This window comes from Aureococcus anophagefferens, assembly GCF_000186865.1.
Source record: "Aureococcus anophagefferens unplaced genomic scaffold AURANscaffold_1, whole genome shotgun sequence".
Classification (NCBI taxonomy): Eukaryota; class Pelagophyceae; order Pelagomonadales; family Pelagomonadaceae; genus Aureococcus; species Aureococcus anophagefferens.
In genome coordinates, this window is record NW_008705561.1 from 3,437,951 (window position 1) to 3,448,702 (window position 10,752).

The 10,752-nt window shown below is 70.7% G+C and overlaps 3 protein-coding genes across 3 annotated transcripts; 1 reads left to right on the forward strand and 2 right to left on the reverse strand.

Annotated features, from left to right (window-relative positions):
- Window positions 1–1,593: 1,593 nt before the first annotated feature.
- AURANDRAFT_60980 (hypothetical protein) lies at window positions 1,594–3,536 on the reverse strand (the record flags this gene model as incomplete). Its single annotated transcript, XM_009034255.1, has 2 exons — window positions 1,594–2,535; window positions 2,619–3,536. The coding sequence occupies 2 exons, from the start codon at window positions 3,534–3,536 to the stop codon at window positions 1,594–1,596; spliced, it is 1,860 nt and encodes a 619-aa protein (XP_009032503.1).
- A 1,016-nt stretch (window positions 3,537–4,552) lies between these two features.
- On the reverse strand, window positions 4,553–6,405 carry AURANDRAFT_60981 (hypothetical protein; the record flags this gene model as incomplete). The annotated part of the gene is made up of 3 exons (XM_009034254.1): window positions 4,553–4,921; window positions 5,120–5,601; window positions 5,733–6,405. 3 exons carry the CDS (start codon window positions 6,403–6,405, stop codon window positions 4,553–4,555), a joined length of 1,524 nt encoding a protein of 507 aa, XP_009032502.1.
- Window positions 6,406–7,368: 963 nt separating this feature from the next.
- Window positions 7,369–10,644, forward strand: AURANDRAFT_19161 (hypothetical protein; the record flags this gene model as incomplete). Its single annotated transcript, XM_009034244.1, has 4 exons — window positions 7,369–9,444; window positions 9,538–9,684; window positions 9,736–10,224; window positions 10,327–10,644. Coding segments are annotated over 4 exons (3,030 nt in total), but the record flags the coding sequence as incomplete, so codon positions are not given.
- Window positions 10,645–10,752: the final 108 nt, after the last annotated feature.

Sequence of the window (10,752 nt, forward strand, 5' to 3'; positions counted from 1 at the left end):
CCAGATCTGGACGCTATTTGGGACCCTCCGATTACCCTCCGTCGGGAGTTAGGAATCTGACTCGACGGGTCTCGCTAGTTAAACGCTCGTTTCGCTAGTTAAACGCGCCGCCGCGACGCCGACTGCAGCATGCCGACAAGGGCAGCGAGGAGCCAAGTTGCCGGCAAGGACGCCCGAGCCGCAGGCCCCGGGCGCCTATTTCTAAAAGGTCGCACCTTTCAGGTCGCGTCTGACGTCAGCACAGGACTGGCGAGGTCCCAGGGCGCCCAACTCTAAGAGGTCGCACCTTTCAGGTCGCGAGGTGACGTCAGATCGCGAAACCGCGTCGGCCGGCCGATCTGCCGGGCGCACCTACTTCTAAAAGGTCGCACCTTTCAGGTCGCGTCTGACGTCAGCAGCCACTCGATAGCGAGGGCCCGGCACGCCTAAAACTAGAAGGTCCCACCTTTCAGGTCGCGATCTGACGTCAGAAAGTCGTCGAACCCGACCGGTGACCTAGTTCTAAAAGGTCGCAACTTTCAGGTCGCACCTAAAAGGTCGACTCGGTCTCGCTAGTTAAACCTGGCGAGACGAACGATTGCCAACCCGTGCGCACGGCGGTCCGTCGACACGAACGAGATTCGCAGGTCGGAGCGCGGCGGCAGGCGCGCAGAAATGGACGAAGGCAGCCCGATGGGAGCGGCGGTGTGCACCAAAATCGACTTCAAGTTTAACTTCAATAAAATACTGGGCAGCGTAGATCTGGGCAGCGCTAACATCCGTCGGGTGGTTCTCTAACCACCTAACCCCCCCACCCCCCCCCCTAACCCAAAGCTGGCGGAGCGTTAACATGCGTCGGGTGGGAGTAGTAACATACTGCTGACTGCCGGAGGCCAAACCGAAGCGCTTTATGAAGTCAAGTTGAAGTTAATTTTCGGCACAGCTTCGTCCATCGGGCTGCCGATCGTCCAGCGGCTGTATGTCCTGCCGCCGCGCTCGGACCTGCGAATCTCGTTCGCGTCGACGGGCCGCCGTGCTGGCGAGCTGGCAATCGTTCGTCTCGCCAGGTCTAACTAGCGAGACCGAGTCGACCTTTTAGGTGCGACCTAAAAGGTGCGACCTTTTAGAACTAGGTCACCGGTCGGGTTCGACGATTTTCTGACGTCAGATCGCGACCTTTCAGGTCACCTGTCAGGTGCCTACCTAGACGTCGGCGGCGTCCAGCTAGAGGCTCTCGGGACCTTTCAGGTCCTGTCTGGTGTCAGGCGAGACGCCCCCTCGGACCTACCAGGTCGCGCCGCGTCTCCTGAAAGGTCGCGTCACGACCTAAAAGAACGGCGACTCGAAAGGTCGGTTTCGTCAGATCGGCAGCGACCTGAAAGGTCGGCGACTAAAAAGGTTTCGCCAGGCAGGCCCGGGGACGGCTCCTTGAGGGCACGTTGCCCCGCTGCAAGAAGCCCGTGCGGCCTTCAAGATGCCGCATTACGGCCGGCCCCACCTACCAGAACAAACGCGTTTAACTAGCGAGACCCGGCGAGTCAGATTCCTAAATGTCCGTCGGAGGCCTGGTAGGGAGCGCCGAGCTTCCGTTGCACAGGAAAAAAGAGGTCTATACTACAGCGCGCCGTCGCCGGGCGCGTCCACCGCGTGGCGCCGGGCGACGTCGAGGACGTCGAGCGCGTCCGCGTGGCGCCCCGCGGCCTCGAGGACGTCGAGGGCCGCGTCGAAGTCGCCGAGGGTGAGCGCCTCCCCGGCGTCGAGGGCGTCGACGAGGGCGTCGAGCGCGGCGTCCGCGCCGCCGCCGGCGGCCGCGAGCGCGGCGCCGAAGGTCCCCGGCGGCCGCCGCGGCGCGCGGCGCCGGAGCGCCGCGAGGAGCGCCGCCGCGTCGTCGCCGTCGGCGTCGACGGACCGCGCCGCGAGCGCGATGGCCGCGTCGACCTCGCCCGCGCGGCAGAGCGCGGCCGCGACGGCGACGGTGCCCGCGGCCGTCCGCGCGGCGGCGAGCCGCTCGTGCGCGTCGAGGGCCGCCGCGTGGCCGCCCGGCGCCGCCGCGGCGGCGGCGAGGAGCGCGTCGGCGGCGGCGGCGTCGCCCGCCGCGGCGGCGACCGCGCCGCCGCGGTCGCCCGCGGCCCAGAGCGCGAGCGCGGCGCGCCTGTCGCCGCGCGGCGACCCGTGGCCCGAGTCCGCGAGCGCGCGGTGCATGGCCGCCGCGGCGCCCGGGGCGAGGTCCCGGCGGCCCAGGGCCCGCGCGCCCGCGCGCGCGACGCGCGCGTCCCGCGCGCCGAGGCACGCGGCCGCGCGCCGGAGCGCGGCCGCGTCGCCGTCCTCGAGGGCCCGGAGGCAGTGGCGCGCCGCGGCGGCGTGCGCCGCGGCGCCGGCCTTGGCGCGCGCGACGCCCGCGCGCCGCGGCGGCGCCGCGGCGGCGGCGATGACGACGGCGCCGGACCGGGCGACGCGCGCGTCGCGGCCGAGCGCGCGCGCCTCGTCCGCGAAGGCGCGCGCGTCGCGCGCGGCGCCGCCGCGGGGCACGGCGAAGCCCGCGCCCGTGCGCGCGGCCTCGACGAGCGCCTCGTAGGCCGCGCGCCACGCGGCGCGCGAGCCGTCAAAGGCCGCGAGCGCGCGCGCCGCGGCGCGAGGACGTCGTCGCCGCCGCGCCGCCGCGCCGCCGCGGCCTCGAGGCTCTCCAGCGCCTCGTCCCAGCGGCCGAGGCGCTGGAGCGCGCCCGCCGCCGCGACGCCGACGGCGCCGTCGTCGCGCGGCGCGAGGCACGCGGCCGCCTCTCCGCGGGCCGCCGCGGCCGCGCGCGCGGCGTCGAAGCGCCGCCCCACGGCGACGACGGCCTCCCAGTCCTCGCGCGCCGCCGCGCCCGCCGCCGCCCGGGCGTACATCTGGCCGTCCGCCGCGAGGCCGAGCGCGTCGAAGCCGTCGAGGACCGGGAGCTCGTCCCGAAGGCCCGGGCGGAACATGGCGGACCGCAGGAGCCGCCGCAGCTGCGCCTCGCCCCGCGGCGACTCGGGCGCCTTGAGGGCCGCGGCGCGCAGGGCCGCGCCGACGTCGCCGGAGCGGACGCAGCAGAGCACGGCCGCCCGGTGTCCGCGGTCCGAGATGGCCCCGCGCGCGGCCGCCGCGAGGCCCGCGGCGCCGGCGGCGTCGCCGGCCCGCGCGCAGGCGACGACGCCGCGCTCGAAGAGGAAGCGCTCGAGGGCCGCGTCGGCGAAGCCGCCCGCGCGCCACCGCCCGAGCGCGGCCGCCGCGCGCGGGCCGTCGCCGCCGCGCGCGTAGGCCGAGAGCGCGTCGGCGAAGAGGCGGCCCGCGTCGCCGCCGGCCGCGAGGCCGTCGTGGAGCGCCGCCTCGGCGTCGCGGCAGGGGTCCGCGCGCCGCCGGAGGTCGCGCTCCGGCCGCCGCGGCGGGAGCGGGGCCGGGCGCGGAAACGGCGCGAGGACGGCCGACGCCGGCGCGAAGAAGACGTCGTCGCGCAGGCGCGCGGCGCTGCTGCTCACGCGCACCGGCGCGCGCCAGGTGCGGGCCGTCGGCGCGGCGAGGCGGCGCCACCACATCGGTGAGTCGAGGCGAGGTTCTTCCACACCTGATGTGGCGCATTTCTAGAAATGGAGCCTCAAGCCGTACGGGCCTCACACACAGGGGCAACGCGTTGGTAGGGGGGGTCAATGAACCCCGGCGCTCTCCGGGCTCCGCTCCGCCTCCGCTGGCGCCTGGTTTTGGGAGGCGCCGCTGGAGCGACTTCCGGGATTTCGGGGGACGTGAAAATTAGGGAAGCTGCGTGGGGCGTCGCCCCACGGCGAATGCGCCGGTTTATGACTCCCCCGAAACTCGCCCCGGTCGAATTGGGTCACAGTGCCCTGCACTTGACGGACCAGGGAGAGCGTTTTGCGAGAGCTGGGCTGCCCCGTGTCGCCGCCCGTCGGCCCGGCTGTGCGCCTGCGGACGTTTGGATTCGATTCCCCGCGCCTTGCGCCGGCCCGAGTGGCCGCAGCAACCGCAGCGCTGCTCGTCGGCGCCTAAAGCTCGCTCTGCAAGAGAGAGACTTTACTGGGTCCTGATCCAAACCAGGTCACTCAGCGTGCTGCTATTCGCCGCGTCGACGTCTCGACAGCTTCGCGCGGTCTCAGAAGGTCCACGGAGGAAGGGCAAGGGCGCCAAGGACTACTACACGTGGCTCGAGGCGAAGTACTCCAAGGCCTTCTACGTCGGCGAGTCCCGCGCCTCCGGCGGGCGCCAGGACCTCGAGTTCGAGGCGTCGGTCGCCGTCTACGTGAACCGCCCCCACTACGCCAAGTTCCTGGATGTCATCCTCCCGGACCCGCAGCACAGGACCATCCTCGAAACGCCCGCGCGTCCCCGACGCGCGTTCCGCGGAAAAAAACGAGCTCTTCTAGTACCATAACTTCGCTCAATCCGGACGGATCCGGACGAACCGAAAGTCGTTTTCGAGTTCCTACGCGGGCTCCTCGGGATAGGCGCAGCCTCGGAGCTCGGCTCGACGACGGCAAAATCCCGGGTTTTCAGTGTCGCCCCCTACCGTTGGGTCGTTGTTGAACGAGTCGCTGAAGTGTTACACCGTCGTCGCGCCGTCCGCGGGCTCCGCGACGGCGAGGGGCGCCGCGTCGCCCGGCTCCGCGACGGCGAGGGGCGCCGCGTCGCCCGGCTCGGCGGCGGCGAGGGGCGCCGCGTCGCCCGCGTCGCCCGCGCCGTCGACGAGGGCCTTCCCCGCGCCGGGGTCGCCGCCGAGCGGCGGCGCGGCGCCGAAGAGCCGGACCTCGAAGGCGCGCGCGGGCATGAACGTGTCCGGCGGGAGCGGCACGGCGACGCGCACGGCCAGGGGCGCGGCGACGAAGGCCAGCGTCGCGGCGGCCGCCGCGAGCCACGGAGCGCGCCAACCGAGCGCCGTCTGGCACCAGACGAAGAGCACGGGACCCGCGGCCTGCGCGGACACACATCTTCCACCCGACGTCAATGTGCGCGTAGTCGAACGTTTTGACACGCGCTCTTCGTCCGCGCTTCGAGCACTCGACGCGAGCCATCGATCCGTCCCAAAATCAGCCGAAATGACTTCGATTCGACCGAGCTCGAGAGGTTTGAAGTAATTGCTTGACGGGGTGTTCCACCGGTTGATTTCCACGCAGCCCGCGGCCTGCGCGGCGTTGTGGAGGAGGCTCGCGTAGGACAGGGCCGTGCCCTCGGCCCCCGGCGCCCAGGTCCGCGCGACGTTCGTGATGACCATCGTCGCCGTGTTGAACAGGGGCCCGAAGACGACGACGGACGCGAAGAAGAGGCACGAGAAGGCACCGAGCGACGCCTTCCCGAACGCCGCGAGCAAACCGTAGAGCGCGACGCCGGCGGGCCCGAAGACGGCGAGCATGCCGTAGACGCCGAACGTCCGCTCCCACGTCTCGTAGAAGGACAGCGACAGCATGAGCGCGAAGCAGAGGCCGAGGCCGAAGAGGCCGACCTGCCACTCCCGGAGGCCGTAGCGGTACGCGAGCGTCACGTAGAGCACCGTGTTGACGCCGTTGAACGTGAGGCCGACGGCGCAGTAGACGAAGACGGCCGCGCGGTAGTGCGCGTGGCCGAAGACCGTCGCGAGCTTCGCGGCGCGGTCGCCTGGGCGGGGGGATCGACGCCGCGCGACGTCGGCGCGCGCGCGCGACACCTCCGTCGACGGCCGCGCGCCGCCGCCTCGTCGCGCGCGCGACGAGACGACGCGGCTCGTCCGAACGCGAGCCGACGCGGACGCGACGGCGGTTCCGCCGGGCGGCGCGGTGCCGCGGGCGGTCTCCGGCGCGGGCGGTCGCCGGCGTCGTCGTCCGCGGGCGCCTTGGCCTCGGCCGCGGGCGCCGCCGGGCCGCGCCGCACGTAGGCGAGGCGCGCCGCCGCCGCCGCCGCGGCCGCCGCGGCGACGTAGCAGGGGTAGGCCCAGCCCAGCGTGCCGAGGAGGCCGCCGTTGACGGGCCCGAAGATCTGCCCCAGCAGCGCGCCGCCGAGGTACTTGGCCTTGTACTCGGCGACGCGCGGCCCGGGCACGACCTTGGAGATGAGCGTCTCGCCCAGGACCCAGAAGGCGCAGAAGCCCGTGAGCACGCGGACCGCGCAGAGCGACGGCGCGTCCGTGCACGCGGCCGTCAGGGCGAAGAAGACGGCGTCGCCGACCATGAGCCCCAGCGCGACGGCGTTCGGGTCGCGCCGGTCGCCGACCTGGCCCCAGGTGAAGTTGCCGAGGCAGCAGCCCAGGAACTGGGCGCCGCTGATGAGGCCGACCCAGATCTTCGGCGCGCCCACGTCCTTGACGAAGAAGGGGATCAAGGGCAGGATCGTGCAGAGGCCGAAGATGTCGACGAAGTTGCCGATCACCGCCGTGCGCACGCTCCGTTCGGCGTCCGGCGCCAGCGGCGCGCGGACCTCCTCCATGGAAGAGGCCAAACACCTCCGCGGCGGGCAGCTTCGACGCGTGTGTATTCAACATGACAGCTGTTACACGATACGTGCCGCCTTGATTTTTTGCCCCTCCCCCTTCATGCCCGCGTGCCGGCTGGGGGCGGGGGAGAGGGGCGCTTAGACCAGTCGCCGAAGCCGCGCCGCGCGCGTCGCCGGGTCGGAGTCGGTCGCCGGCGCGTCGGCGGCGCGGTCCCAGATTCGGCAGCGGAATCTACCTTGCAGCCAATGTTGCGCCGCGGCCTGAAAACTTAAGACACTTACTAATCGACGGACCAAGTTGCAGTGAAATGTATCGCTCGGCTGAAACGTCGTCTTTTGATGGAGACAATGTGGTTGGTCGGCGGAGCGGGGCTGCGTCTGGGGTCTGGGGCGCCCGAAGGTACTATGCCCGCGCGGCTGCCGGCCGGAATCGGGGCGACGAGAGAGGGGTTCGCTTGGCATAGTACCTTCGAGCACCCAGAACCTCGCCGCGGGGACCGCCTCGCGCGCGCGGAGAGAGAGGGGAAAATGATCTCGGCTTCTGCGTGCTCCCGAGACGAGCGGGCTGAAGATTTGGGATGCTCGACCCCGAATTGCCATTGCGAAGTGTGCTCAGTTTCTCTCCCCCTGGCCTGGAACATGCCAAACCCAGCATCAGAGATCGTGCGACCATCATCGACGACGTCCAACCCTTTTTCGAAAGTAAACTTCTAGGTTCAATCAGTTAATGTTGCGTTCCGGCCGACGATTGGTAAGTGTAAGAGGCAAAAAGCAGTGGTGCGCGGCGCCGCCGATCGTCGACGGGGCGGTCTTCGAGCCTCGGTCTCGAAGCGTCGGTGGAGGTGCCCGCGACGGTCGTCGGCGCGCCGTCGCCCGGCGCCCTGCTCCGGTTCCCGTCCCCCGCGCGCCATGGCGTCGAAGGAGGGGTACGCCCTGTCCAAGGAGGGCCTTAGCGACATGCTCAAGGACCAGCAGCGCGGGTTCCTCCAGGCCTACGACGGCTGCGAGGGCCTCTGCAAGGCCCTGGGCAGCGACTCGGCGGCGGGCCTCGGCGGCGACGCGGGCGACCTCGCGTCGCGCCGCGAGACGTACGGCGCGAACTACATCGAGCCGCCGGCGATGAAGACCTACTGGGAGCTCATCCTCGAGGGCTGCGAGGACAACACGGTGCAGGCGCTCATCATCTGCGCGACGGTGTCCCTGATCATGATCGTCGCCGAGAAGCCGAGCCACCGCTTCGTCGCGTCCATCGAGGGCGTCGCCATCTTCCTCACCGTCGCGGTCGTGCTCAACCTCCAGGCGTCCATCGAGTGGACGAAGGCGCGCGAGTTCCGGCGCCAGCAGGAGGAGCTCGAGTCCGACGCGCTCGTCTCCGTCGTCCGCGGGGGCAAGCCCGCGGAGATCGCGCCGCGCGACATCGTCGTCGGCGACGTCGTCCGCGTCGCCGTCGGCGACGTCATCGCGGCCGACGGCATCCTCCTCGAGGGCACGGACGTGAAGATGGACGAGTCCGCCCTCACGGGCGAGCCCGTGCTCGTGGCCAAGGAGGCGGACGCGGCGCGCGACCCCTTTGTGCTCTCGGGCACGTCGGTGATGACGGGCAGCGGCAAGCTGCTCGCCGTCGCCGTGGGCATCAACAGCGTCCAGGGCCGCATCTTCGCCGCCGTCCAGGGCAAGGCCGACGACGGCGGCGGCGCGAAGGAGGCGGCCAAGGCCGACGAGGAGAGCGCCGTCAAGCCCGAGGACGTCGAGGCGACGACGGACGGCGACGACGACGGCGGCAACCTCGAGGAGAAGATGGACGGCCTGGCCATGGACATCGGCAAGGCGGGCCTCTACGTGTCGACGGTGGCCTTCGTCATCATGACCGTCGTCTACGTGTCCATGCCCGCGAAGAACCTCGACGGCAAGAGCGGCGTGAAGATCTTCGGCTCGATCATGCGCTTCTTCCTCGTCGCCGTGACGATCCTCGTCGTCGCCGTGCCCGAGGGCCTGCCCCTCGCCGTCGCGCTCTGCAAGGCCATCACCATCGGCAAGATGATGGAGGACAACAACCGCGTCAAGCACATGAACGCGTGCGAGACCATGGGCTCCGCGACGACGATCTGCTCCGACAAGACGGGCACGCTCACGCAGAACAAGATGACGGTCATGCGCATGTACGTCGCCGACGCGCTCGTCGCCCACGACGACGCGTCCGGCGCGGAGGTGTCGGCGCAGCTCGGCGCCGGCTTCGGCGCGCCCTTCCTCGAGCTCGTGCACCAGTGCGCCGTGCTCAACTCCGGCGCGACGTCCAAGGCGTCGCTCGACGCGGCGACGAAGCAGTGGAAGTACCAGGGCAACGCGACGGAGTGCGCGCTCCTCAAGCTCTGCGCGCAGATGGGCGTCGACGCGGACGCGATGCGCGCGGACCCGCGGTTCAGGGACCCGACGGGCGCGTGCAAGCTCGACTGGGGCGTCAAGCAGTTCCCCTTCAGCTCCCAGCGGAAGAAGATGTCCTGGGTCGTGCCGAAGCCCGGCGGCGGCTTCCGCCTCTTCACCAAGGGCGCGCCGACCCACGTCCTCGACTACGCCGCGGACGCGCTCTCCAAGGACGGCGCGAGCAAGCTCGCGCTCGACGCCGCGGGCTGCGACGCGACCGTCGAGTCCTTCCAGAAGGCGGCCATGCGCACGCTCGCGCTCGCGTACCGCGACTTCGACGGCGTGCCCGAGGGCGGCTGGGACGCGCTCGCGCCCGGCCAGGACGACGCGAGCGACATGAAGATCTACGCCGCGGAGTGCGACGTCACGCTCGTCGCCATCGTCGGCATCGAGGACCCGCTGCGCCCGACGGTGACGCGCGCGATCCGCCAGTGCAACACCGCGGGCGTCGACGTCCGCATGTGCACGGGCGACGCGCTCGCGACGGCCGTCGCCATCTCCGCGCAGTGCGGCATCCTCCGGCCCCAGGACCTCGAGCCCCTGCCCGGCGGCGGCTCCGGGCCGAAGAAGAACTTCGCCATGACGGGCGCGGAGTTCGACGAGCGCGTCCACGTGCTCGACGCGGCCGCGCCCAAGGTCGTGCGCCGCGCGTTCGACGTCGACAGCGGCGCCGTCGGCGAGCGGCTCACGCACCCCTTCAAGAAGGACGCCAAGGGCGACAAGATCATCGACATGGCCGCCTTCGACGCGATCTGGCCCAAGCTGCGCGTGCTCGCGCGGTGCCAGCCCGAGGACAAGCTCGCGCTCGTGACGGGCATGCGGCGGTCGCGCGTCTTCGAGCAGGCCGCCTACGTCGCCGCGCTGGAGCGCGACTTCGACATCACGGTCTTCCCGGACCAGCAGGTCGTCGCGGTCACGGGCGACGGCACGAACGACGCGCCCGCGCTCTCCGCGGCGAACGTGGGCTTCGCCATGGGCATCGTCGGCACCGACATCGCGAAGCAGGCCTGCGACATCATCCTCCTCGACGACAACTTCGCGTCGACGGTCGCGGCCGTCAAGTGGGGCCGCAACGTCTTCGACTCCATCTCCAAGTTCTGCCAGTTCCAGCTGACCGTGAACATCGCCGCGATCTTCGTCGCGTGCATCGGCGCGCTCGTCTACGGCATGTCGCCGCTCGGCGCCGTGCAGATGCTCTGGGTCAACGTGATCATGGACTCGCTCGCGTCCGTCGCGCTCGCGTCCGAGCCGCCGACGGAGGCGCTCCTCGAGCGCGCGCCCTACGGCAAGAAGCGGCCGATGATCACGCGCGTCATGTGGCACAACATGCTCGGCCAGGCGGCCTACCAGCTCGTCGTCGTCTGCTTCCTCCTCTTCAGCGAGCCCATCATGGTCGGCTGGTTCGGCGTCGGCGAGAACGCGTCGCACCCGAACCACCACAACGGCGACGGCCGCGACACCATGTTCGTGAAGAACGTCTTCGGGCTGTCCAAGGACCAGCTCAAGCACCAGAACGAGGCCGTGGAGGAGGGCACGCGCCACTTCACCGTCGTCTTCAACACGTTCGTGCTCATGCAGCTCTTCAACGAGTTCAACAGCCGCCAGCTCCAGACGGTGGAGGCGCTCCGCGAGTCGTGGGCCGAGTGGAACGTCATGCGCGGCGTGACCAAGAACCCGCTCTTCGTCGGCGTCATGGCGATCACGTTCGTGCTCCAGTACATCCTCGTCCAGTTCACGGGCCTCTTCTTCAAGGTCCGGCCCCTCACGGCGCACCAGTGGGGGCTCTGCGCGGCCATCGCCGTCGGCGCGCTCCCGCTCCAGTTCCTCATCAACCTCGTCCTCGTCCTCGACAGCCCGAAGACCGCGCCGCCCCAGAAGTCGGGCGCGCGGTCCAACGACGACGAGGGCACGGAGATGCTC